Source organism: Chrysemys picta, chromosome 19, assembly GCF_011386835.1.
Source record: "Chrysemys picta bellii isolate R12L10 chromosome 19, ASM1138683v2, whole genome shotgun sequence".
In the NCBI taxonomy this organism is placed as follows: Eukaryota; Metazoa; Chordata; order Testudines; family Emydidae; genus Chrysemys; species Chrysemys picta.
This window is the reverse complement of record NC_088809.1, coordinates 7,817,281-7,844,060: the sequence shown is the minus strand read 5'-3', so window position 1 is coordinate 7,844,060 and position 26,780 is coordinate 7,817,281. Positions and strand designations below refer to the sequence as shown.

General features: G+C 39.0%; 1 protein-coding gene across 12 annotated transcripts in view; it reads left to right on the top strand.

Moving 5' to 3' along the window:
• Positions 1 to 26,780, top strand: part of SYNRG (synergin gamma) — a 60,327-nt gene that overhangs the window by 6,211 nt on the left and 27,336 nt on the right. For 8 of the 12 annotated variants that reach the window (XR_010593818.1, XR_010593817.1, XR_010593815.1 and 5 more), the window contains exons 2-12: positions 548 to 588; positions 1,953 to 2,071; positions 5,177 to 5,307; positions 5,674 to 5,779; positions 8,080 to 8,191; positions 11,401 to 11,703; positions 12,636 to 12,860; positions 16,115 to 16,192; positions 18,452 to 18,648; positions 19,592 to 19,840; positions 24,265 to 24,401. Coding sequence is in view for 8 of the 12 variants with exons in the window: in XM_024099713.3 (XP_023955481.2) it covers positions 548 to 588; positions 1,953 to 2,071; positions 5,177 to 5,307; positions 5,674 to 5,779; positions 8,080 to 8,191; positions 11,401 to 11,703; positions 12,636 to 12,860; positions 16,115 to 16,192; positions 18,452 to 18,648; positions 19,592 to 19,840; positions 24,265 to 24,401 (1,698 nt within the window). In the remaining 4 variants the exon portion in view is untranslated. The remainder of the gene's footprint in view (positions 1 to 547; positions 589 to 1,952; positions 2,072 to 5,176; positions 5,308 to 5,673; positions 5,780 to 8,079; positions 8,192 to 11,400; positions 11,704 to 12,635; positions 12,861 to 16,114; positions 16,193 to 18,451; positions 18,649 to 19,591; positions 19,841 to 24,264; positions 24,402 to 26,780) is intronic. The other 4 variants (XM_005298832.4, XM_005298833.4, XM_005298830.4 and 1 more) reach the window with 3 other exon arrangements.

The following is a 26,780-nucleotide window of genomic DNA, read 5'->3' as shown; positions in this document are numbered from 1 at the left end:
GGAGCTGGGATAAGTATGTTCTGATGCAGCTAGTGTTTCTGCTGAATCTGGATACTTATTCATCCTGCAGCTCTAAAGGCCTTGCCTACATTAGGAAATTGACCCACTGCTGACCCAAGCTTAGCATATGTTAAAATCAGCTCAATTGGCAATATAGATGGGTCAGAACCATTTTGAGCTCCATTACAGAAAATGAGATGCGTTTCTTCTTAGTCTCGCTCTATATAATAATGCTGAAGATGGTTTTATTATCTCACCGGCACGTCCAGTGAACCTTTCTTCAGCACTATTTCATCTGGATCTTTGCTGATCATCGTCATCAGCAATTGTTCTGATTTCTAATGGAGAAGGGAAGGTTCTGTGGTTAATTCCGTGGGGCACAGCTTGAGCAAACGTTTTGGACCGAGCAAATGAGGCAGTTTGGGATGTAGTACTGCAGTGGGAGTCAAAGACCTGGGGTAACTTTTGCATTCTCAGTAGTTCAGTCCTTGAGCAATTATTTAGATATCAAGTCATAGGCTCATGCTTTTTTTTAATTTATTTTCAGCTTCATGTTTCCTGTAGCAGGTGGTATCGGCCCACCGCAAGGTAAGTATGAATTTCAGATTCTGAACATTTTAGTTGCCCTTTCTTTGTGTTGAAGTTAATGTTAAGCAATCTAAGTCAGATATCCAGTAACTTTGCATTTTTTCCTGAAGTTTAGAATTGGGAATATTAAGTTCATCTGTTAGCTATGTTTTTTTACTTCTTCCTTCCTACTCAGTAACATTAATCTGAACCTTATATCTTTATTTACAAAATTTCCCATATAACTAATATTGGATCTCATTGGGAAGGCAGTGTGCTCTGTAGGTTAGAGCAGGGGACTGGGAGTCCGAACTTCTGAGTTCTGTTCCTGACTGTCATTGAATTACTGTATGAACTGGGGTAAGGCATTTAACCTCTGTGTACTTCAGTCTACCAGTCTGCATGCCTATATCATGTGGGTGTTGTGAGGCCCAGTAAATACTTGCAATGCACAGTCAGAATCTTGAACAAGAGGCATGACATAAGTGCAAAGTATTATTAAATCAAGAAACCTCAACCTTAAATAATTTTTATTCTTATTCCTCAGTCAGTTACTTGTTTAAATAATGGAAAATATGGGGGTGGGAGGACGTCCATTCACTAAGTACTGATTGGCTCAGTAATATGCTGCTGAAGCGTCACTGATAATTCCTGAGCCAATTGCATCCTTTCTCAGGCAGTCGTACCTGCAATGTTAAATTATCCATGGCTATAATGATTTTACTGGCAGTGACTATGTTGTTAATCAGTCTGTGTCTGCTAAGATAACATTCTAAAATTATTACATCTCTGGTTTAATCCTTTTAGTTTTAGTCAATGAATTAATACGTTTCTGGCTGATTGGTCCAATCTTATTTAAATCAAGCTTTTATTGTAAGATGTTTCAACTGGTTAAACCTTTTATGTGGGGTAAACACTCCTGCGGGCACAAGTCAACTGAGAATGTAAATGCTTTGCTGTGGACAAGATGTACCAGTAATGCCTAGACAGTCCTATGAAGTATGTTATAAGAAATAATCCTTTCAGGAGAATCCCGGAATGGGCTACCAGCACAAATTGGTTATTTTTTGGAAACTACAGTTTTAAAATCAAAGAAGGGAAGAAAATCCCAAGTTTCTTTCAAAGAGCAGTTGAGATGGAAGGAGCGCCCTGAGCTTAACTTGTGAAGATGTCCTGGAAGGCTTCTTTTCTTAAAATGCAAGATCCTTTTATTGCTGCCTGTGTTGTAGTACATTCTATGCACCAAATCATCCTTGAGTAAAGAGTTCTTGTATTAACTTACGCAGAACTGCCAGTCGCTCCTTCCTTCCCTCTATCTGTTTAATTTGAAAGATGAACTTTAGAACCAATTGGGGACTTAATCAATGTTTCATGTTCTGGTGTAGGTATGATTCCTATTCAACAGCAAGGGTTTCCAATGGTATCTGTCATGCAATCTAATATGCCAGGCATGATGGGAATGAATTACGGCTCTCAGATGTCTCCTGGACCGATGACCATGCAGGTACATGAGTAACATTTGTTTTCAGTAGATGTGAAATGAAATAGATACTTGAATGTATGTGTCAGTAAGGCTGTTGACATCTGACCCCTGAAAGAGGTCCTGGGACCTGCCTCTGAAGTCAGAAGTGTCAAGGGTTCTGCCGCTGCTGGGGTGGAAGGATAGTGGAGGAGGTGACCTCAGGATGAAGAGATGGGCAGTAGCCCATAGGCAAGTGTCTTTATTGCATTGCATTATTTTGGCTTCACAAGCTTCTCTCTGAAAGTATTTTATAGTTGCCATGATACTTGTGGGATTCCTTATGATCTGGATAAGTAGCATGAGTGAGGCAGTGGGAGCTCTGTGCATTATTCACTGTCGTAGCTGGGAGCAATAATGAACAAGGGTATGGGGGGAGAAAACATTGGGTATTGTAGTTTGCTCTTAGATGTCAGAACCTGCGAGTTCCACTTTTTTGTATCTATTGCTGCACTAAGCACAGCTAAGAGAAAGGCCCTTCTGCAGGAGGGAAGATGGCACTCAACAGTAATGGAAACAAAACTCTCAGTATAAGAGGGAGTTCGTAAACCATTCCTTGTGTTAAATATTCCTGATACTGCCTTCACTATGGTTCAGTGATTAGTTTTAAATAGCTTCTATTATTTACAACTCCAACAGCACACTCTCTTTTTGTCTTTTCACTTTGTTTCACCCTTCCTATTTTACCTTTGCTTTATATTCATAACTGTTCACTGTCTACTAAGACAGTATATTGTCCAGGATTTGAAATGAGCTCTTTATAGGGAACATCCATTGGCCTGTGTTCATTATATTTACTATGATCACCCATGTTGTGATTTCAGCTTTGTACGTTTTTTATCATTTATATATACTAGTTACCTATAGAATATTGTAAGCATATGTGGCGGTTCACAAATTAATCAAACAAGGCCCCAGGGAACAGCGAACATTTTGGACATTTCTTTAATACTGTAAATTTCCTTCCTTTTGATCAAATCAATTTTCCAAATTGTTCTTCCTCCTGCAGTTTTGGTATTGAATTTCTCTCCTTTTTGCATGCTTGAAGTAACTTTCCTCCTACATAACTCATAATCTTCGCAAGGTTTCTTCCCACGCTGTAGGGGGGGGAAATGTGCATTTTATATTGCTGAGAAGTAAGATTACAGTATAGTGCACAACATGATGTGAGGAACTTAACACTTGGGGGAGGGGGATTGATATATTTCTTCAAAAACTATCCCATTTGTTTATTCTCTAGTGCCCACCACTCTTGCATGTAAATCTTCACTTGTCTAAGCATGTAAACATTAATCTAATAAAGTTGCGTTATATAGCAAATTGAATAGAACTATATTTTTGCCCCTTATTTGTTTTAATGGATAATGAATTTTACAAAACTGCAGAAGAAAAATATATTTTTCAGGGGATTTGGTTAGAAATAATAAGACAATAAGACATTTACTGCTTTCACTTTGTCTGATTTTTGAATACATCAGCAATGGTAACAGTAGCTTAATTTATAGATTAAAATCTCATCATCCTGGATTACAGATCCATTGACATTAAAACTATAATGAAATATTGTTATATTTCATAGGGTAGTTTCAAGCATCAGCTACCTAATAAACTTAAGTTACATAATATAGTTCTTATGTTAAAATAAAATGTAGTTTTGTTCAAGGGAACCTGAAAACAAGTGTTAAAGCTGTGACCCAATTGAAAATGGACTGGCCAAAGATCTGTCCATACAACTAATAATATCTTGTTAATGTTCGTTAACTTAATCAATGCATGTATACATTGATCCTGAAAACATAAACGTTTAGGAATTGGTTATATTGGAATATATGTAAAAGAACGTCCTAATGTTTTAAGAAATAAATTTTATAAAATCACTAGATTTTATTTCCTAAATCAGTGAAAATAATAATTTACCCCAGTCAGGGAAATCTTGTTTATGGAATCTTGTGTGTGTGTACTTACACATGCGTTTCATACAAATGATCCAAAAGTAATTGACACATTTTACTGACTATTCAAACTACATGTCTAGGAATTATTTTGTATACCACTTGTGTGGAATGTGAAATTTTTTTAACACAACACAAACACTGCACAGTAGTTTAGGATAGGAAGGAAAGAAGAAAATAATATTGAAGTTAAAGGGGAGACTTTGTGGGTCATGATACTCGAGTTAACATCCCTACTCTTGAGAAGTTTCATGGATTTTTTTAATTGTGTAGTCAGGATCATGATTTTTTTGTCCAAAAATCCAGCACCTTCCTAGTACCATCCGGGACAGTGTCTCTCAACCTTTCCAGACTACTATACCCCTTTCAAATAAATCAATTTGAATATAAATATTGTACTCACATTTCAGTATATACTGAATAACAATAACAAGTCATTGTCTGTATGAAATTTTAGTTTGTTCTGACTTCGCTAGTGCTTTTTATGTTGCCTGTTATAAAGCTAGGCAAATATCTAGATGACTTGATGTACTCCCTAGAAGACCTCTGAGTACCCCTAGGGGTATGCAGACCCTTGGTTGAGAACCACTGGTCTAGGGGCATTGGTTCAGTCCTGAATGAGAGGAGTGCTACCTGCTGAATAACCAATGCTTTTTTTATACAGTGCTTAGCACCTGGATTGTCTCTGGACAGGGGCGGCTCTATGTATTTTGCCACCCCAAGCACGGCAGGCAGGCTGCCTTCGGCGGCTTGCCTGCGGGAGGTCCGCTAGCGCCACGGTTTCGGCGGCATGCCTGCGGGAGGTCCGCCGGTCCCGCGGCTTCGACGTACCCGCCGCCAAATTGTCGCCGAAGCCGCGGGACCGGCAGACCTCCCGCAGGCATGCTGCCGAAGGCAGCCTGACTGCCGCCCTTGTGGCGACTGGCAGGCTGCCCCCCCTGCGGCTTGCCGCCCCAGGCACACACTTGGCGTCCTGGTGCCTGGAGCCACCCCTGTCTCTGGAAGTCTCGTGTCCAAGTACTGAGCAGACCTGGCCCTGCTTATTTTTATGGATTCTAACTAGTTCACAACCTGACATAGTACAGATGCTGGATTTTTATATTGCTATACATAACATAGACTTATTTTATTGTTATAGGGTGGCATGCCCCTTGGGGCTATGCAAGCAACTGGAATGTCTTTTATGGGACAGGCTTCTTTCTTAGGAATGCGCCCGGCAGCGCCACAATACACCCCCGACATGCAGAAACAATTTGCAGAAGAGCAACAGTAAGTGATGCTTTAATGCTGCTGGGAAAATCTTATTGGGGGGGGGGATGGGGGCAGAATTCCCCAGCTTATTGTGTGCATTAAAAACTACCATCCTATCCTAGAGACATTCCTATTGAATTTAGGATTCTAAAATGTTAAGCTAGTTGCAGACCATTCCATTGTCTTTGAAGGTGGTGTATGAGGTTCATGGTGGCATATGCTATTTTCTACCAATTTTATGAGACTGTAGCAAAGTGTGTGCCAAAGCATCTATGTGAAAAAGGAAAGGAATGTGAAAACCAAGTTACCAATATTCAGAAGGTTGGCATGGAAGTTGTCATCAAATAATGCTTAATTTTTATGTTTGATATTGTTTCACTTTAGAAAAAGGTTTGAACACCAGCAAAAATTCTTAGAAGAAGAGAGAAAACGACGCCAATTTGAAGAGCAGAAACAAAAGCTGAGACTCCTAAGCAGTGTGAAACCAAAGGTATATCATAAACGGCATTTATTGATTTTCAGATTAAAAAAAAAACACCTGTGGCTTTCATGTATTAGGGAAGAAATAGATTCTTCTTTCGTACACCTTCCCAACCGAAGGCTTGATCTGAAGCCTGATGAAGTCCAATGGGAGTCTAGTTATCAATGAGCTTTGTATCAGGCCTCTTGAAAACATCTGATATGTTTAACCCTTTGTACATAGCACCTCTCTTGATGCTATGTAATCAAAACAAGACAAATGTGGTATTGCAAAGTGAATCAATTTCCTTTGTTGTCTTGATAACTTCACCCTTCTGCATCTCCCCGCTGCTCTAAGGACAGACTGTCTTCTCTGCTGCTGTAACATTTGTAACCAGACAGAAACAGTGCTTTTTATAGTAGTGCCTCTTTTCCTGCCACTGTGGTCTGAGTAGGTGAATGTTGTAAGACTTTGACCCAGGTCTGAGGAAAGAGAATCCCTTTTTCCTCTCAGTGGTAGCTCAACAAACAATCCAACTGCTTTTGAAAAAGAAAACAACCTAGTTGGGAACAAAATAGGTTTCTACAATACATAAAAATGTCAATATGTTCATTAGTTGGACTCCCTGCTCTCAAGTTGTGGCACAGTTTAAGTGAATACTGTTGTATTGATCTCAAGGGCCAAATGAGATAAGTGTTTATAAACTCCTTTGGTGTCCAGCATTAAAACAGTGATACTTTGGTTCTGGGTTTTTTTTCTGCAGAGGCTTTGGTTTATCCGGTTCCTTGGCAAACACCCAAAATCATTCATTCTGAAGTTGAAAAGTTTATTGATAAAACACAAGAAATTAAAACAATCATTTATATTGAAGCTGGAATTTAGTAATTATGCAAAACAAACTTAATTAAAACCTACTGAAGTCTCTTTCCTTTTGGAGGCAAAATATCAGTCATTTGTTTAAGCAACAACTTTTCTTTGAAAAGGAAAGAGTTAATTTTACACTCAGTCCTGATGTGTGAAGGGTTTTCACTTATGTTTTTAAGAGACAGACACAAGGTGGAGGAGAAAGAGGACAGAAAAGGTGGGGGAATATGGCTTTTGTTGTTTTTGGTACACTGGATAGGTGGCCAGTTACAAATGGATGCTCTTGCTGGCAGGTCAACTACCCCACCTGTTTCTTGGTCCCCTGGTTTATATTCCGATCAGGGATGTTATCCGAGTCTTTTCTCCTTAGGGCAGGATTGTGGTCATCTCAACTTGCTGTGCTGATACAGTGCAGTTGATTTCAGGATTTGATGAAAAGCCGAGAGAGTGAGAGAGAGAATAGGAGGAAGGGAAGGGGTGCAGAACATAACACAAAAGGAGGGGAGGGAGAACAGGATCTTACATGCCTCTGTAGCGCTGGCAATTACGTGTCCCTGTGATGGGCTGAGGACTGGCTGTCATAATGATATCATTCTTAGGACTCACAAGTGAAAAACAAAAGTTCTTGAACAAGAGCAAGGCCTAATGGCTTCTCTGTCAGGAAGAAAGTCTTTCGATCTGGTCTGCTCTGTTTTGGGGTTATGGAAGATGAGATGAGCTGGGATGCATTGGGGCAGGTGATGAGATTGTTTTCAAAGTCTCTCTTGAAGAACTCCAAAAAAAGGGAAAAGAGTGTGGCATAGCTCATCCCTTCATTATTTTGTGCACCAGTTAGGCTTAATATTCACCACACCAATTTTGGTTAATTAATTTCTGGCTCCACGTCTTCTGTTTTTACCAAGAATGATTTCAACAGTCCTTGAACGAGATCAGCAGCCCTCTTTGTTTGGATTAATACAGTTTCTCTCTCTGGGTCTCTTGCACTTGTTCAGAACTTTCATTATTGAAAACAGCTTGACCTGTTTTCCGTGGTTAATTTCCAAGCAGGCAAAAAGTTATTGTGACATGTTATGAACTTTCACATACTTTTTACATTTGAGCTTACAACTGGGTACATTTTTAGACCTAGTAATCACAACAGTACAAGGATTCTTGTTAAACAGTAAATTTCCAGAACTTGGACATATACTAATTCTTTTCATTCCCATCTGAAGATATGTAAATGCCAATGGGTGAAAAACCTTTGCTGTTGTCATTGTGTAACCTGTTGAATAAATTCTGTTGTAAGTAAAGGGGTTTCTGTTTATGCTTTACCAAAGCCATCACTGGAAAATGGAGCTTAATTTGTATGATTATTTTTTTAACAAACATTGCTACTTTTTCGGACAAAACAATTATGAATATTGGAAGAAGATTTTGAGTTGTTGTACCATGACACTTTCAAAGAAACTTTTATCATGTTTCAGACAGGTGAGAAGAGCAGAGATGATGCTTTGGAAGCTATTAAAGGAAACTTAGATGGGTTTTCAAGAGATGCTAAAATGCACCCCACTCCAGCATCGCATCCAAAAAAACCAGGTATTTTATTTTTGGTTGAAAATAAGCCTGCAGTATTATACTGCTTCATGTCCGTAAGGACCTTTAATTCATGGAGCTGTTTTGTATTCAGGGAGTCTGAGCTGAACTGGTTATTGTATATGATTCAGTAAATTGAAGCTTTCATTGTAGCTGCAGTATGCTTTATAAAATACATGGGTAAAAGTTGTGATCTAATATTTCACCAAAGAACTTGTTAAGCTTTCATTTAAAAATACCAACAACTTTAGTTTGAATATTAACACTGAGCTGTAGCATCTGCCAACTTCCCTCATACATTGCACTTCTAAATGTTACAATTGTTTCTTTTTTTCTAGTCAAATGACTAATTAGTGTTTGTAGAGTGCTTTGAAGCTGAAAAGCACTATATACGTGCTAAGTAGTATCAAAACATTATAAAATTATTTCACAATACTATAACAGCTTGCTCAGATTCCATTATCTGGACATGGGGAAATTAAAAACCTTTAATGATCCATTTTCAGAGGAATTATTACATTAGTAGTAATTGACATCGTAAAATATTCCCTCTAAAGAGAAAAACGTTAGTTGTGGGGAACCTAACTCCTTTGTCCTGCCTGAAATGAAGCCTCAATTAGCTAAGCTTGTCCCCAGATGATTTTTCCATCACTGTATCTTCACTCTGACTGCTATTTGTTGGTGGTCTTCAAGTTGCTCACAAGTTCATGCAATAACTTTTTGCTGTCTAGCAAGTTTGACAATTCCCTAGCACTGTTCTTTTGAACTGTACTACTAAAATGTTGACTAATGCAAGGAAACTGGGCAGAAAACTGTTCAAATGAGTGGAGATTCCCTTTCTACCTTGTCATCTTATGAATTTTTGACAAGTGTTCCAGCAACAGATTTCATTTGGACTCCTGTCTAAAAACTGGGTGTTTTTCCTGCGGTCGATTACAGTAGAGATAGATCTGAACTGCAAAGTTTAAAGTTATTTGGGCCCATCATCCCTGATAAACAAACCACTGATGAGTGGAAATACCTTGAACAGTGGTGTTTGTAATGGGTTTGTTTTATACATAGACCACGCTAAATCTGTCAGATCTGTTCTAGTGGGACCTAATTTCAAACTACAGGATGGAGATGTAGAGAGTTCCAGCTGCACAGTCAGAGTCCTTTACATGGAGGTATGGTGGAATTACCCACTGCTACGTTTCTTATATCTCCCAAATTTATGGGTTGCTGGTGGCTCAACATGTTTGCATCAGGGTGTGTTAAATCAGCTGCCAGAATTAGAAATCACTGTAGGAAAGAGATGGCAAATAAACCATCATTATATTATATGAAAAACCAAGATGTCATCCACAATAGCTTTCATTTGATGCTTAATGATGGAGTTTATGGTGTTATTGAACATGAAGACCTTGAGATAAATAAGGTATGTCACAATAATCCAGACTTGGGAAAAAATAACTTGGTTGGAAAAGCAGGCAATTGAGATGAGTTAGTTCAGTAACTTGATACAGAAGATAAAAATATAGAATTAGAAAGAGTGACATGAAGTATGTTGACATTCAGCAACACAGTGCAGGATTTAAACCAACTCTATGGAACAGAATAATGTTGCTGAGAAAAAGTCAGTAGTTTGATGCTATTTTATTCCTATAAAGCGACTGTAGTTCACACTTTTTGTTTGGGTGGTCAAACACTCTTGGTGTTGTTTCTCAAGGTTTTGCATCAAAGGAACTGTCACTTCAGTGCAGATAGTTCTGTGAAATTGTGGTGTTGTGCCACTAGGGTGAATAACTTGTCTGGAAGCTACATTTGCTGCCTCTTGTGTTTTTCATGTTTCAATTTTCCTCTGTGAAAACTCACTTGGAGAGCAGTGTTTATGGTTAATGCACTTCCAGCTTGACCCCTATACAAGCTTTCTCCAAGCTGAGCAGAAACCTGCAATAAAGTACATTTTTGAAACCTCTCAAGAGACCAATTGTGGGACAGCAAAAATTTGTTGCCTAGTTTTTAATTAAAGGCTGGCTTTTAGTTAAAGATTGTGTAGAATTGAAATAGAAACTCTGGCAATACATTCGTGTAATTTAAGGTGGATTTGCTAGTTTTAGGTGCCCCTTAGTTATTGTTAAGGATGTATACAGTACATGGAATAAAGCATGACAACCTACCCTTACCTAAAATACAGATTTATTTAAAGGCTTTGTTTGTGTTGATGGAAATACGCCTAAGAGGTACAATGAAACAGAACCATTGGAGGATAAAGTGGTTAGTCCAAATGCATGTAAATAAAGTCAATGATGGTCATGCTGTGCTTGACATATACTATGTTGCCTTGAGGGAGTGTTGCCTATGAAAGTGATATTTTTTTTTTTCCATTATAGCTCTTGAGTCTGGCCAAATTGCTGTAGAACTGCCATTTTGTTCTACAATAGATCTGTTTAGAATGACGTAACTTGAATACTGTGGCCAAAGATTTTCAAATGACTAGTGAATTTGGGTTCCTGAATTTTTAGGTTCTGAACTTGAAACACCTTAAAGGGGCCTGATTTTCAAAGGATGGGGACATATTAAGGTGTTTCAAGTTGGGCATCCAAAATCACTACTCACATTAGAATATCTTGTCCTGTAAGAATGACCTGGTGATTACTTCAAGTCTGTTTAATGTACTTGGCATTTAGGTAGCACCTTTCATCTGAGTAACTCCAAGTGCTTTACCAAAGTCAATATCGGCCCTATTTCATCAGGACATTGAGCAAAAAGAGGGTTTAAGTGATTTGCCTAAAGTGTAACAACAAATTACTGGCAGAGTTGAGAAAAGAATTCAGATATCCTGAGTCCCAGTCCACTGCTCTAAACACAGCAGCACAGGTTACATTTGTTTTAAACGTCCTTAAGATAAGAGGTGGGGAAACCTTAATACAGACTGTGGAAATATCAAATTTCATCGCAACTGGACAAGTTATAAAAATCAGGAAGAGGGGGTTTATAGTGGGGGGAAAAGCAGCTGAAGTTTACCTTGCCTTAGTGTGGTCGATTGATAGAATGGTAAATATTCTCATTATTTTGGTCAAATAGTTCTGCATATGCTTCTGACTTTTCCCAACCACTGTTTTTTACATTTAATAATTGCCATTTTTAGAAACTGTTTTCCCCACCTTTTCACCCAACCAAGTTTCTTTACCTCATTGCCTTCCATTGCGTGTGTTCATTCCATTTTACAGATCACCCTACACCATCACATTCTACTGTATCTGTCTCCCAATCCTCTGCTTTTCTTGATGATGAAGAATTTAGTGACTTTATACAAGGGTCTGTTGAAACCCCACCATTGGTGCCTCAGTCCTCTTTCCAGGCTTTTCAGTCTTACCACCCTACCACCCAGGCTCGGCAACTGCTTTCAGAAAAGGCTGTAGTCAAACCTCTGCCTTCAGTCCAGATTCCAGTATCTTCCATCCTACATGATACCATTGGGCAGGTTCCTTATTTCTCTACCTCTCCATCTTCGCACAAAACCCATAAAACAGGTAACCCATCCTATCTTCATTAGCTCTACAATTGGAGATAGTATTTACATGGAAACAGTGCCTACCTCGCTTTAACACTCCCCTTTATAGTCCAAAATTACATACTGGTAAATGACAAATGGATAAATTGAAATAAGTTTGTATTAATTCCTAATGAAATTCTGCTCATGGCAGTGGGGGGAAATTGGCACACTTAGCAGATGATTTAAGATCACTCTTGTACCAAAACCTTTCTATAATTTGGGGTGGCAGCGTTCTGAACTATAGGAGAAAATAATTGATATTGATCCCGCAATTCCTTCTCCCCTAGCCCAAGACAGGTGGCTACGTTCTAGCACATGTAAGCGGAGAATTTGTGTGAGCCCAAGGGAAGTTAAGTGGGATGCATGTGACTCTTTATTATAAACAGCTGAGTCTAAAGCCTCTTTATTCATAAGAGGCCAAAGTGCGGGGAAAAATAGAGGTGAGAGATGGGCATAAATGTAGACCTTGTTATGCCAATGTGGAGCTTGACTTCACATTCCCCTCTCTGGGCTGATCCAATCGATGTAAAGTTTCCCATAGACTTCAGTGGGCATTGAATCAGGCCACTAGCCCTTATTCCTGCTACTAGTCAGGAGTGACTTGATGGCTGTGCAGCAATAAGTGTATTTCCTGTTCTGCTCATTACAAGCACAGGGAAAAAAGTACATTGCCAACCCCCTGTGCTGGGCAGGCTCAAGGTCTAGTAGAAGATGCTTGACCTGAATTGCATTGGTGTCCTGAGTGAACACAGAGTGCTCTGGAGAATCAGCCATCAGTCACATTACTTGGTACCATTAAGTATGACTTGACACATCTTTCCTTTGAGGGAGTGGGATTATGTTTTGGGGGGAGAATATGTACAAAGGTGATTAACCAAATAAAAGTAATTCCTCATGCTGTTTGTCTAGGCCATTCCTTGGAGGAGTCGCTCTTAATTTATCATTTAAGTGCATCTGGACAGGAGCAAACCAAACTTAAAACATCTGAAATTGAGCATAAAGCCTCAGCCGCAAGCCAAGTTCATCCCAGTGTAACCGTGAATAACGGGAATGCTGTAGGTGGGCTTGTAAGTGGTACCACCGCTGCAGAGGTGTACAAGGCTTCACAACAAAACATAGCAGTGGAAGAGTGTGGTGAGCAAATGAAACATTTGACAAAGTGTAAATCTGATAGAATGCAGCTTGAATGCTAACATCTTACACGCTAATTCTATGGCAAATGCTGCATCATTTTGCTCTGAATCCCTGCTTCAATAATATGGCAAAGCCTCTCGCTCCTGACTGCAAGTAACACATACATGAATTTACTCTGAATCCTTTCCACCATGCATATACTGTAAACATTTTAACAAGTTTCTCTAAACAGATTCTCTGCTGTTTTAAAATATTCTGTCTTCTTATTTCAGCAAAACCTATTTGTTTGTGTATGCTTTGTATTTTTTTTTTATTAATTTGGGTGGCATGGGGGAGGGTATGGACCCAAAAAACCCACATGAGAAACTTACTACTGAAGAATGGGTCTTCACCCAACTGCTAGAGGGGGAAATGTTCTAGTTAAGCTAAATAATTTGTCTGGGCAATATTATACTATAGCCATTAGCCTGGCATGGTTTTTTTTTTTTTTTTTAAAGCCTGCTTTGTAGAAGTCAAAACTTCACAAGCTGGACCAGATACAAATGCAATTCTACGTCAGTACTTTGACAATACAGTATTAATTAATCAAGTTCTTGTTGTAGATGTGATTTTAGTGTTGTTGACTATGGAGCAGACTACAGAGAACTTTAACTGTTGAACCAAAACAGGTTAAAGGTGTTGGTTGGTATGTTTTGATACTGCTCTGAAATTGTGCTTGGTGACACCCTCAGATATTGAACTCCAGGGTGTTCAAATATGGGGAGACATGAACATAGCTTTGCATGGCCTCTGTTCTTGAAACACCGGTCAATTTTAAAAAATATATACATAATGAAATTTAAAAATTCAAGTTGGCACTTTCTTAAGGGATTGTGGTGTCTTGCCAGTACTTTAGTTCAATTAATTTTTCTATATACCACCTTGATTGCTGTTTGATGACATTGCTCTTAATAGTTGGGACCTCACCAATGCACAAAAAACCCCATACCCACCAATTACTGGTTACAAGATGAAATTAAATCATTCTATTTTCAGATAATGCTTTTTTAGTAGCTCAAGTTACCCATTTACTCTGTAATTTGAAATAAAATACAGTTGTAATGCACACTGTGAAATAAGAGCTGTATTTGTTTACAATACAATTAATGTAAAGTAGTGATATTGTATCTCTTGTACAAACTTGACACACTCTAGTTAGCTGCAAAGATTAAAATGGTAGGGGAAAAGAGAAATTGAGACAACGAAGGAAGAAAAGGTATTTCTGGATGATCTGAGAATCAATGGAAAGTTGATGAGACAGGAATGCAGTCCAGAAAATAGGAGCTGCAGGAAGGGAAGATTATGGCACCAACAGCTAAGAGTTGTGTGAAAGGAGAGGATTACTACTAGAGTCCGGAATTTCATAGGTAAGAATAGAACCCATGACAGGAAGAAGCCAGAGATGCCTGCTTTGATATGGACTCTGCTTAAGAGGATGGAATGATTCACCATGACCAAGTTTAGTGAGGTAGGAGGAGGAGGCTCTGTTTCAGAAAAGCAGAAGCTAGCTATACATAAAAGAACACTTCTGTTCTGTAGTCCAAGTAGAAACCCTCATTGAAAACAGTCCAGGATATTGTTAAAGGATTTGAAGGATGAGTGCAACCATTCCAAGTACTTTGAGGAGGTAGGGTTAGCAGTAATATGGTGATATTGGGGACAAGGAAATCATCCCAGGAAGTTCCTGGATGGTGCAAAGTTCAGAGAATTGGAAGTTACTAAGAGTTAAATCAATCTATTGTAATGTAGGAAACAAGGGATGGGGAGATGGGAGCAAATTATAGGAGAGGTGAGGAGATTTTTTTAGGGGTGAGATTATATCAGAAATTTCTGGTGGAAGCAAAAATGGAAGGGAAGTAAAAGGAGTGGAGGAGAAAAAGGAGGGAATACCTGAGGATGAGCTGTTACGGGTGATGGAAAAGTTACAAGTTAGGGCAATCTTAGATTGAAAGAAGAAAGCAAATGCCTCTTACTTGGCTGGGTGAAGAGAATTGCTGGTATGGAAGAGGGGAGTGACTGTTTTTAGCAGCTTTGGAATTAGGGATAAGTAGAAATTAAACGTTGTGGCTTACTGGGAATCCCTGTAGAGTCTGAGGAGATCAAGAACAAATATGGAACATTCAGCACTGCTTTTCTCAGTCCATCAGCTCGTATGCACAGAGGCCCACAGTTGGTCTGTAAACCAAGTAGAACTTGAGGTATGAGAGAGCTGAGAATAAGGAAGTGTTGCAGGTAACTGTGGGAAAGGGCAGGCAAAGGAGGGAGCAAGCAAAACAGGTTGGAGAGACGAGCAGGATTCGGGTTCTTCAGAGGGAAGGAAGGTCACTTTCTGAGCAGTCAGGTGATGGAAGAGAGTATTCTGCTGTAATCAGGCAGTGGTCAGTGTAGGGAAGATTATAAGAAAAACAAGAAATAAAAGGGCAGGTTTTATTGATCATGATGAAGGAAAGAATGGGTATGAATGGGAAAGGTGGCCAGTTAGAAAAGGGATCAAAGGACTTGTCACAATGTTGATTTAAGTCCGAAGTGAAGATGAAATCTACTGAAGGGTGAATCAGAGCAGGGACTAAGAAGGGTCAAACTTGGTGAAATCAAGCAGGGAAATTAACATAATATTTGAGTCTGGGGAGTGAAATATTCACGTTACAGGGGACTGGAGAGGACAGAATGCATTAGAGTTCTGCAGTGACAACAACAGCAATGCCACCTCCTTGAGCTGATGACTAGGTAGGATAAGGAGGTGAGGGGATGAGTCTAATGGGGCAAGCCAGTCTGACAGAAGATGTCAGTGGCTTTTACCATGAAGGGTTCACCTGTGAAACACAGAGTATATGTCCTAAACTTGTTTCAGTGTGATTAAATTAAATTATTCCCCAAATAGCCTTAATGTTCTGCCCATCAACTTTATGTAAATAGGCATGGCAAAACCACTGCTATTTATGAAATGTTTGGAATTGATGGGACTTGTGTTCCTGATCAAACAAATACGTTTGGAAAATGAGTGGCTCTTTATTTCATCTTGTGCATTTAATTGTATTTTTGTTGCTGTTTCAGGTCATTTTGTAGCAGTATCAGTTTTGGTTTCTCATGTAGCCAGATGATTCCATGTCTGAAATGGGCTGGCTGAAATACCAAAAACTGTGTCACAGACGTTTTCCGATTTAAAATAGGAATATGATTCTCGTCCCTTTTTTTAATATATTGCATACCTTTAGGCGTTGGAGTATTCCCTTCCCAAGATCCAATCCAGCAAATGATGCCACCTTGGATTTACAATGAAAGCTTGGCTCCAGGTAAAATATTCTGCTAAAACATCATTTAAAGAAAAAAGTATAAAAATCATTACACTTCAATGTTGCTTAATGTCTTACCCAAATCAGTATTTTTTTTCATCTGCAATAAAAACTTTCCAAATCCCTAAACTTTGTCAGGTTTGATACAGAGGCTTTCCAGTTACAGTAGTTTTTGTTCCAAGTTCATGTTGGCTTGAGTCAGAGGTTCTGTGGTTCTGACAGTGAGGAATACCAGTTTATGTATGAGTATTTAAGATTGACGGTGTCCCCTTTGTTCTTACTCAGTACTGTTCATACTATGACAAGTCAGGTTTCACCATAGAATCAGAAAATACATGATTAGATTTTAAGACCAGAAGGGACTATGATGACAATCTTCTCTGACCTCCTTCACAACCCCGGCAAAAGACCTATCAGGTCATCTTATCCTGTCCCTTGCCATTGCAGAGTTGTTGTTATTGAGTGTGACTATGAATGGTTACACTTCCCCAAGTGCATATCAGCATGTGATGTTTAAATGCAATACACACTTAACTTTAAGTTATTTACTGAAGTAGTCATCATACTTGCAGTCACTGAGGTTTGTGTCTTAAATTTAGTATTAAACTTCAACTGACTAATGTCAACATATATCTCTTTGAGTAGAAGCAGGAAGAGCAGCTCATGAATTTCTCGATCACTAATTTAATTTGTAAAGCAAGTTTTTTTTAATCACTCCTGAGAAAACTAGGTTATTGGTGCTGTTGTCTGAACTATACATGGTATTTCTTAGATTTGGTATAGCAGCAGTGGTAATGACCAAGTTCATCTGTTCCAAGTATAGCTTTGGAGAATCATAGACATGAAGGGCTGGAAGGGACCTCAAGAGGTCATCCAGTCCATCCCCTTGTGCAGAGCAGGATTAAGGACGCTTAGGCCATCCCTGACAGGTGTTTGTCTAACCGGTTCTGAAAGACCTCTCAGGATGGAAATTCCGCAACGTTCCTAACTAATCTGTTTCATAGTTTCACAGATCAATAGTGTTTGTTAGGGCAATCTTATTTCGTTGCACAAACTGGCAAGCATTCCAAAACATGTTTTTGGATGTCTTACACATCTTTGGTAGCTTTATCTGTATTCAGAGAAGGCAGGAGCTTCTTCAAACATAGTAAATGTTAAATCTAGAGTTATAATGATGGCAAATTATCTTAATAGGAATTGCCATTGTTGGTATTACATTTTTGTGAGCTGTCGCCTTTCAGTATCTCTTGTAATTAAGCAGGCTCATTTCTTAAGGTTATTTGCCTTATATATGCCAGAAGCATAGTAAACAGAAAATGAAGTGCTGTACTAAATATTGATTAGATTGCACTGAATTTTAACTACATAATGCTGCTCTGGCTATCTTCACACAAGGATTATCCAGAGGCCTCATTACGGAAATATGTAGTGAAATTTATAAAGAGAACTAGTTGTGTTGTATGGATTGTCGGTTTTACTGATTAATTGATTTCCCCTTTAATAAAGCAGGTGTCTGTCTACTACTGTCTAGAATGTAAGCTTTTCATTCTATCTAGATATAGAGAATCTGCTGTGGCATAGGTAATTTTCTTTAGTGCTGGAGGAATAGTCAGAAGTCTTGCTGAATGTAACACCCAGAATGTGGTGTGAAGTAGCACAGTTAGCTGGCAGAGTTGTCTCCTAAATTTCTGAAAAATAACCACTGTAAGCAACTTGTTTTATTGTGTATTGAAACTGAAGGGAATAGGATGTTTTGGCCAGATGGTTTTGGATGTAGTTTGTTCGTTAGAAAATAAATCAGTTAAGACATTGATACTACTAATTATCTTGATTTAGGTGCAGCTTGTTTAATACAGCATGTTATGTTCTCCTTGCAAGGGACTGGAGGATGCTTTTGACAGGTCTCAAGTTAATTGGTAGAGTTGTGCTGGAGTATGCAGCATTTTTATTCATTTTCCATTTTTCTTGGTAACTTACAAATCTCTCTCCATATCTCTTTGGGCTTTGTTTGGGGAACCTCTTTTCTCCTTCACCTGCTTGTTTGAATTTGAATGTACAGGTAGAATGAGAAGTTATATATAGATGAAACTTCTAGTATTATGTGCCAACTTTAACACTGATGCCTAATCAAATTGGTAACGTTCCATGTCAACAATATTACAACCTTTAACATAGTTTTATTGTTAGAATAGAAAAATGATCTTAAAATCACTTAAAAATATTTATTTTCATCCGCCAACACTGTGTTTCCCTCAATAGATTTGTATAAGAAAATTTTAGAAACCACTATGACTCCTACTGGAATAGATACTGCTAAACTCTATCCCATTCTGATGTCATCTGGACTTCCCAGGGAGACCCTTGGACAAATATGGGCCTTAACCAATCGTACCACACCTGGAAAACTTACCAAAGAAGAGCTTTATACTGTCCTGGCTATGATAGCAGTAACTCAGGTACAAGTGACTGAGACAGACTTTTGGGAGAATGGAAAAGGGTCTAACCTCCTCTTGATAAACTGTCATTGACTTTTGTAACGTCCCTGCAGTATGTTGTGTATGGACACGTGTACCTGTATTATACCATGTGTTAAATACACTGAATGAATCCTGGCAAAACTCCCATTCACTTCAATGAATCCAGGATGTCACCCTTTGTATTTATAGCTATTATTTCTTCTTCAGGACTCCTTTAAGTTTGTATTTGGCTTTGGCTTTTCTTTTATGCTGTATAACTATCTATTTAGGAAGTGATATGGGCCCCTCCACTAGATTATCTGAGCATCTGGGCAGTGGGTGAATTTGTTAATTTTTTGGCCTGTGTAGTCTAGGTTTTAACTTTTGTGTCAGGTTATAGTGTAATGTCATGGCTGTTCCTAGTTTAATAGAAACTTGTCTGAAATGGCAAAAACCACCTTTCAACTTTTGCAAACTTCACTATGATCAGAAGTTGACAGAAAAGAAATCCAGGAGTAGACTAGATGGGACAGTGAAGATAGGCACTGATGTACGTTGTTGGAGATGTGTGGAGAAAATTTGAATAGCACCTACCCATGTTCAGTGAGCTCCAGCCAGTGCTAAATTTTGAGCATTCAGATACTAAAAAACACACACACAAATTGTAAGTGAATCAAGTGAGTCTATAGATCCGTATGAGATCTAGCAGTAAACTGTATCAGTTCCAGCATATTATATGTGTAGGTTCACCCTGATCATGTAAAATTCAGTAGCCTTTTTTGTGTGCAAAAGACAGAACTGAAGAAGGACTGACTCCCTGTATTTTCATAGTTTCAATAAATAAATTAAAAAATTAGTTGAGAAATAAGAGTACAGATGGAGGAAATAGTCATTTGAAATGTGTAATGCATGTAGCTATCTCTTTATTTTTCTCCTTGTGCAGAGAGGAGTACCTGCAGTGAGTCCCGATGTTTTAAACCAATTTCCAGCTGCTCCTGTCCCTACTTTAAGTGGATATGCAATTTCACTGCCTGCCACAGTGAATCAACAGCCTATGAGGCCCTCTGGACCGCCAGTCTCCATGCCTCTTAATATTGGACAGGCAGTCATAGGAATGAACATAACTCCACCAGTGGGTGGAGCTGCAGCACAGGTTTCTAGTGGTTTCATGCCATCTTACCCCACAAACCAGGTTAGTGCTGTTTCTATAGCATAATAAATCTGTATTATCATTGCAAGGGAAACTCTGTTTCAAAGCTGCATAATGACAACTGGATTTTAAGTAAATGTTAAAAATGAAACTGAAATCTAGACTTGCCCATTTAAATATGGAAGACCATGCTGTAGCAAGCCTCTTTGATGTTTCAGTCTCTTTCTGGTGGCATTAGAAGAGCTAGACAAATTTCTTCTCCCTTCCTAAGCTCTTGCAATCCGAGAAAGGCCTCTAGTTAGTTCCTTTTTTACAACATTTGAAGTGGAATTACATGTAAACTAAATAAGACCTTTGTTATCTGTTTAGTAAAACAGAAGTGAGACCACCACAGGGAGAACTGAAAGCTGTGTTCCGGTGATGGAAAAGATGATCTGGCTAATACCCAAATTTTCTGGAAGCATAAATTGATCTTGGCAATCATTTTTGCTATTCAAAATTCAATTTGCCCAACATCCACAGCATATTCCTTTTGATGTTTTGCAGCATATACTGATGGATTTTTGCTTCCATTATGTTCGTCCTCTATTCAAAGATGACTTGGCTAAGATCAAGTATAATACATTAATGTCTGGGATGAAGTCCTTTAGTAACAGATGTCTTCCATATCTAGTGAGATCCTAAATACACTTTTTGCTTTTGTGTTGTTGGAAGGGCAGTGTGGAGAACAGAATCCTTGCAATTAGTTTCCATTTATCAAAGGGGTAGCCGTTTTAGTCTGGATCTGTAAAAGCAGCAAAGAGTCCTGTGGCACCTTATAGACTAACAGACGTCTAGGAGCATGAGCTTTCGTGGGTGAATACCCACTTCTTCGGATGCATGTAGTGGAAATTTCCAGAGGCAGGTATAAATATGCAAGCAAGAGTGAGTCAGGCTAGAGATAACGAGGTTAGTTCAATCAGGGAGGATGAGGCCCTCTTCTAGCAGTTGAGGTGTGAACACCAAGGGAGGAGAAACTGCTTTTGTAGTTGGCTAGCCATTCACAGTCTTTGTTTAATCCTGAGCTGATGGTGTCAAATTTGCAGATGAACTGAAGCTCAGCAGTTTCTCTTTGAAGTCTGGTCCTGAAGTTTTTTTGTTGCAGGATGGCTACCTTTAAATCTGCTATTGTGTGTCCAGGGAGGTTGAAGTGTTCTCCTACAGGTTTTTGAATATTGCCATTCCTAATATCTGATTTGTGTCAATGGACACAAAAAAACTTCAGGACCAGACTTCAAAGAGAAACTGCTGAGCTTCAGTTCATCTGCAAATTTGACACCATCAGCTCAGGATTAAACAAAGACTGAATGGCTAGCCAACTACAAAAGCAGTTTCTCCTCCCTTGGTGTTCACACCTCAACTGTTAGAAGAGGGCCTCATCCTCCCTGATTGAACTATCCTCGTTATCTCTAGCCTAACTCACTCTTGCTTGCATATTTATACCTGCCTTTGGAAATTTTCACTACATGCATCCAAAGAAGTGGGTATTCACCCATGAAAGCTTATGTTCCAATACGTCTGTTAGTCTATAAGGTGCCACAGGACTCTGCTGCTTTTACAGTTACCATTTAGTTATACAGCTAAAAGCAAGAATATTGCTTCTGATTCAAAGCCAGTAGTAATGCAAATATACTACTACTAATATAGTGCATTACATCTTCACCGCACTGTACGACATGAACCGTACCCATGTTGTTTGGTACAATCCAAAATGCTTAATTCTAAGTGTCTGTTTCTTGCAACTGTAGAGAAAATTGACACCACTCAAGCAAATCAGTAGGTGTTATACCTTAAAGGTGATAGTGCTTTAAAAAAAAATCTGCAAACCAACTAATTGAAATCCATGTTTTAACTGAATTAATGTTTTCTAGATCTTTAATCATTTTTGTTGCTCTTCTCTGGACTTTCTCCAATTTGTCCACATCTTTCCGGAAATGTGGTGCCCAGAAGTGGACACAGTACTCTAGTTGAGGCCTAATCAGCGCAGAGTAGAGCGGAAGAATTACTTCTTATGTCTTGCTTACAACACTCCTGCTAATACATCCCATAGAATATCAGTGTTGGAAGGGACCTCAGGAGGTCATCTAATCCAACCCCCTGCTCAAAGCAGGACCAATTTCCAACTAAATCATCCCAGCCAGGGCTTTGTCAAGCCTGACCTTAAAAACCTCTAAGGAAGGAGATTCCACCACCTCCCTAGGTAATCCATTCCAGTGCCTCACTACCCTCCTAGTGAAAATGTTGTTCCTAATATCCAACCTAAACCTCCCCCACTGCAACTTGAGACCATTACTTCTTGTTCTGTCATCCGGTACCACTAAGAGCAGTCTGGATCCATCCTCTTTGGAACCCCCTTTCAAGTAGTTGAAAGCAGCTATCAAATCTCCCCATATTCTTCTCTTCTGCAGACTAAACAATCCCAGTTCCCTCAGCCTCTCCTCATAAGTCATGTGCTCCAGCCCCCTAATCATTTTTGTTGCCCTCCGCTGGACTTTTTCCAGTTTTTCTACATCCTTCTTGTAGTGTGGGGCCCAAAACTGGACAGATGAGGCCTCACCAATGTAGAATAGAGGGGAATGATCATGTCTCTCGATCTGCTGGCAATGCTCCTACTTATATAGCCCAAAATGCCATTAGCCTTCTTGGCAACAAGGGCACACTGTCGACTCATATCCAGCTTCTTGTCCACTGTAACCCCTAGGTCCTTTTCTGCAGAAAGTGAATGAAAAATCATCCCAGAATGATGTTTGCTTTTTTTGTGCAACAGTGTTACTACTGCTGACTCATTTAGCTTGTGACCCCCAGATCCCTTTCCGCAGTACCCCTTCCTAGTGGATCAGTCTTCCTTATGCTGTAGCATGTAAGTCACATTGCTGTTTCTCTATTGTTGCATTCTCGCTTTTGCTGTTGTTTTGCTAGTGTGAGATCTGGGTCTAACTGAACCTGTGCTGATAAACTGGTCTTTTATACCAACAACCATCTTGCCTTGTATTAATTAGTTCTTTTAACGTTCCATATTTGCAATGTTCAGCAAGACTGTGAACTGCAGTAATAAAAGTCTCAGCTGTTTCCCCTTGTTTCTGGCACTTCCTATTAAGTTTGCCCCTTTCATATGTAATATTGTCTGGCTTTGAAATGGGCATCTAATGCTCATGCTTCACTTTGGAGTATTCTTTCTTTTCCTCCTCAGTGAGGAGGAGGGCACATAGGATATCAGCAACAGCAAGAAACAGGGCATTTACCTGATATTCTCGTGTTTTCTCTCTTAAACCAGAATTGCTCAAATCTATGGCTCCCGCAAGGCTGGCTACCTGAGTTGCGAAAATCAAACGTCTCTAATAGAGCCATTTGTGCTATGGGGCTCTACTGCTGAGGTGAGACAGGGCTCTGCCTCCTTGCTGCTGATTTCACAGGTCTCCTCCCCGATATTCCATTTTCCTCACTCGCTGACCGCTCTGACAGTCTGGAGGTGTCTTTTCTTTCCTTTGCTCCTTCTTTAGAGAGAGGGATTCACTTACTTCTGACATCATGTAGTGTGAGAACAGAAACACAAAAAGGCATGCTTTAAGCAGCCACTTTAATCAGGAAGTTCCGACATTTGTTAAGCTCCCTCCTGGAACACATCCTGGTCCTCTCTGTTAATTGTGGACCAAAAGCTCTATAACCATGCCATATAAAGTGGATTCTGAAGCACAATTATATGCTTATGGAGTATCCAGGGTCCTTATATTTATTTCTGTGGCTAAATTCAGAGGCCTCGCGTGTTTCTAGACCATTTATTTGAAAAGTAAATTTAATTAGTACTAGTAACTTATCAAAGGGCTTTACATAGTCACGTGTCTACCTCTTGGTTCTTCAGTGGTCTCCGTGAAATGAATTGCTTCTCTCAGTCCATTCTTTCAAGGACAGATGTCCACCCCATCATAATAAAATAACCCTTGGCACCATTGCTGCCCATTTCAGTGCCTTTGCTGAAGGCTCAATGGCTTTGCAGAGAAAACAATCATCTAGTGTTTAGCTGCGGATCTTCCAAAGCAAGATTCAGTCGTGTTTGTTGGACAGCATAAGGAAGCTTTTTCTGCACATGCTGGTGCTGTGCTTGTTTTATGAATGAATAAAAGATATTTGTTAGAGTTAAGCTTATTTTGTGCCTGTATTCCACATAAATTCACTTTTTATCATAATTATGGAAATTGACAAAAGATCTTTTGTTTCATGTAGTCCATTCCCCTCAATTGTTTCTTTCAGTAACATTTTGTAGGGCTTTGTCTGCTCCCTTTAACTATTGATTTGTATATTAAGACTTTGCAGTGAAGTGTATAGGAAATTTACTGAGTAGGCAAAAACTATTCCATATATACTTAAAATGTCAAGGTAATGTGTTTTCTTGTCTTAAATGGGGGGTCTCATGATTTTATGGAATCCAGGTAGTTAAACCAGAAGATGATGACTTCCAGGATTTTCAGGATGCTTCAAAGTCTGCCTCACTCGACGAATCTTTCTCGGATTTCCAAGGGGAGGGACCTGGATCCTCCAAAGCAACCAGTTCTCAGCACCGGAGCAGGTGGAGTAGATCTCTGGATTTCTTTTCAGTAACTTAAATATCCTTTTTAAAGCAATTAAATGTTTTCTTCTCTGTCTAACTTTCTAACCCATAATTTCATACCGTCACCTGATCTTGACTCTAGCAGTTTCTTTCAGCAGCCGTTTCAGAAATCTTAATGGCAGTGTATCCAAACTGACATTTAATGTATATAGATTGCTGACCATTCTTTAGACTTCCATTCATCGTGCTGAGATAAATTGTATATAAAGGTATGAGAATAGGTTTTCAAGTGTTTATTCTGTTGCTGACAATCATGAGTTCTTTCATGCCATGCATTTAGGCTCAAAGCTTTACATATAGCAATCCACTCATTCCTGTGCTCTCAGAAGAGTGAATTGGGACAGATAAGCTATGCACTTAGCATTAGCTGCCCTTGTTAAAGGTCTGATCTGGCACCCACTGAAGTACATAGAAAGCTTCCCATTGACTTCAGCTGCCTTTGATCAGGCCATAAACACCCAAAATGCCCGCAGAGAGGATCACACGCCAAACTGTCTTCTTTTAAATGGCCATGGCTCTCCAGTGGATGGTTTTTTTGTTTGTTTTTTTAAGCTCCTCTCATCCTTCCCATTTTAGCCAATTTTTATACATTACCTGACTTTGAGTTGTGGTGGTTGCCTGGAAATCTCATTTAAAGTCTGTTTCATTCAAATTTTAGAGGTCTACTGGCATTATGGTTGCTCAACACCTCTCCGATTCTGGTGGCCCTTATTTATTTAATTGAGAGTGTAGTATCACCTCACTACGGTCATGGGATAGGCAGTGTGGAGTAGAGAAGTAATCATCCAAAGCTTCCTGCTTTTGAGTCTGAATTCTTTCACACAATTCTGACTTTCAATGTCCCGTGGTCAAGAAGCCCCAACATTTTGTTTTTTTCATACTATACAAGGCAAAATAATATGCTTCTCCCACCTGCCTAATTTTAATTAATTTTAGGAACAAACCATTTTGTCTATATGTATTGAACTGGTTGTTCTTGTATGTAGATAGAACAAATACTTTCAAAGTGATTACTGGTTGCTTCCTTGACAATGACATCAGAGGAAGATACTAGAATTAATTGTTCAGCTGCAGCATGCGTAAAATTACAGTCTGAGTCATGGCTTTTCATGAAAGGGATTTCATTTTGCTAGTTTAAATCAGTAACATTACATTAAACTGAAGATGCTCCATTTTTTATTTAGTCCTTATTTTGTTTTAGGCATAGTTCTGCAATTAATAAAATTATTCTGTTAATGGAAGTCTTAGCAAAAGCATTTACAGATCTGTAAGCACAGTTTTGTTTAAAGTTTTGTAATTGGAGTTGGAGGGTCATGAGAAATCAGTGTTTTCCACTACAGTAGTTCTCTTTATTCAGTTGTAAAAGCATTCAGTTTTGTACGGGATATTACAATGAACTATAGTCTAATTGCTTGTGGAGTTTTATTTATTTATTTATTTATTTATTTATTTATTTCAAAGCCGTGTAGTGTACACCAGATTAACTGTTATATTTGTCAAGATTGGATATCGAACAGTCCGTTTTGTAGTGATGTGAAATTAAATTATATTGCCATAAACTACATTTTTTGACATTGCTGTGTGTCTTATTCTGCAAGCCCCACCGGCCACCATTAGACTGCACGTGCAAGTGCTGGGTTTGTGTGTAGCTTGCAGGCTGCTGATAAGGAGATTTAAATGGCTATGGAAAGATTCTTGCTCCAGGCCAAAGAACGCCATAGAAATTCATTCACATTTTCAGTGTGTCTGGTGTTAAATGACATAAACTAGAGATAAAATGCAGTCATTCTTATGTAAAGGATGTTGTTCTGCAGAGCTGCCAAGGTCTGATAAGGGAGGGGAAGCGAAGCTCTTACAATACGTGTTTAAATCTTTCAAGAATTGCTAACACAGTATTAGGTTATTATGGCAGTTTATTATACTAACTAGAATATGTTCATGTGCAAAAAGGTCTGTTCATATAATTATGGCATAATCCTGACATTGCTGAACATATGGCTACCTGAACTTGGTGACTTTCACTGTGTAGACATTCAAACGTTATCCTTTGCTCCTATTGGAATAATGGATCTGTTCTCTTATTATTTTTGCAATATGCAATGAAATGTAATCAAAAGCAGAAGAAATGGAAGCACAGAGTTAGCACAATCTCAGGCAGCCTGTGATTCTTACCCATTTCTGGGCCCATCAAGAAGGCATGCCCTTAAACCGTCTTGGACAATGTGATTAATGAAACCAAAGTGTTTTTCACATATATGTGTGTGTTCTCTTCTGGCTTAAAAACTGCAGTGGTGCATATCTAGAACAGTTCAGTCACAAGTAAGAATCAAGAAGTTA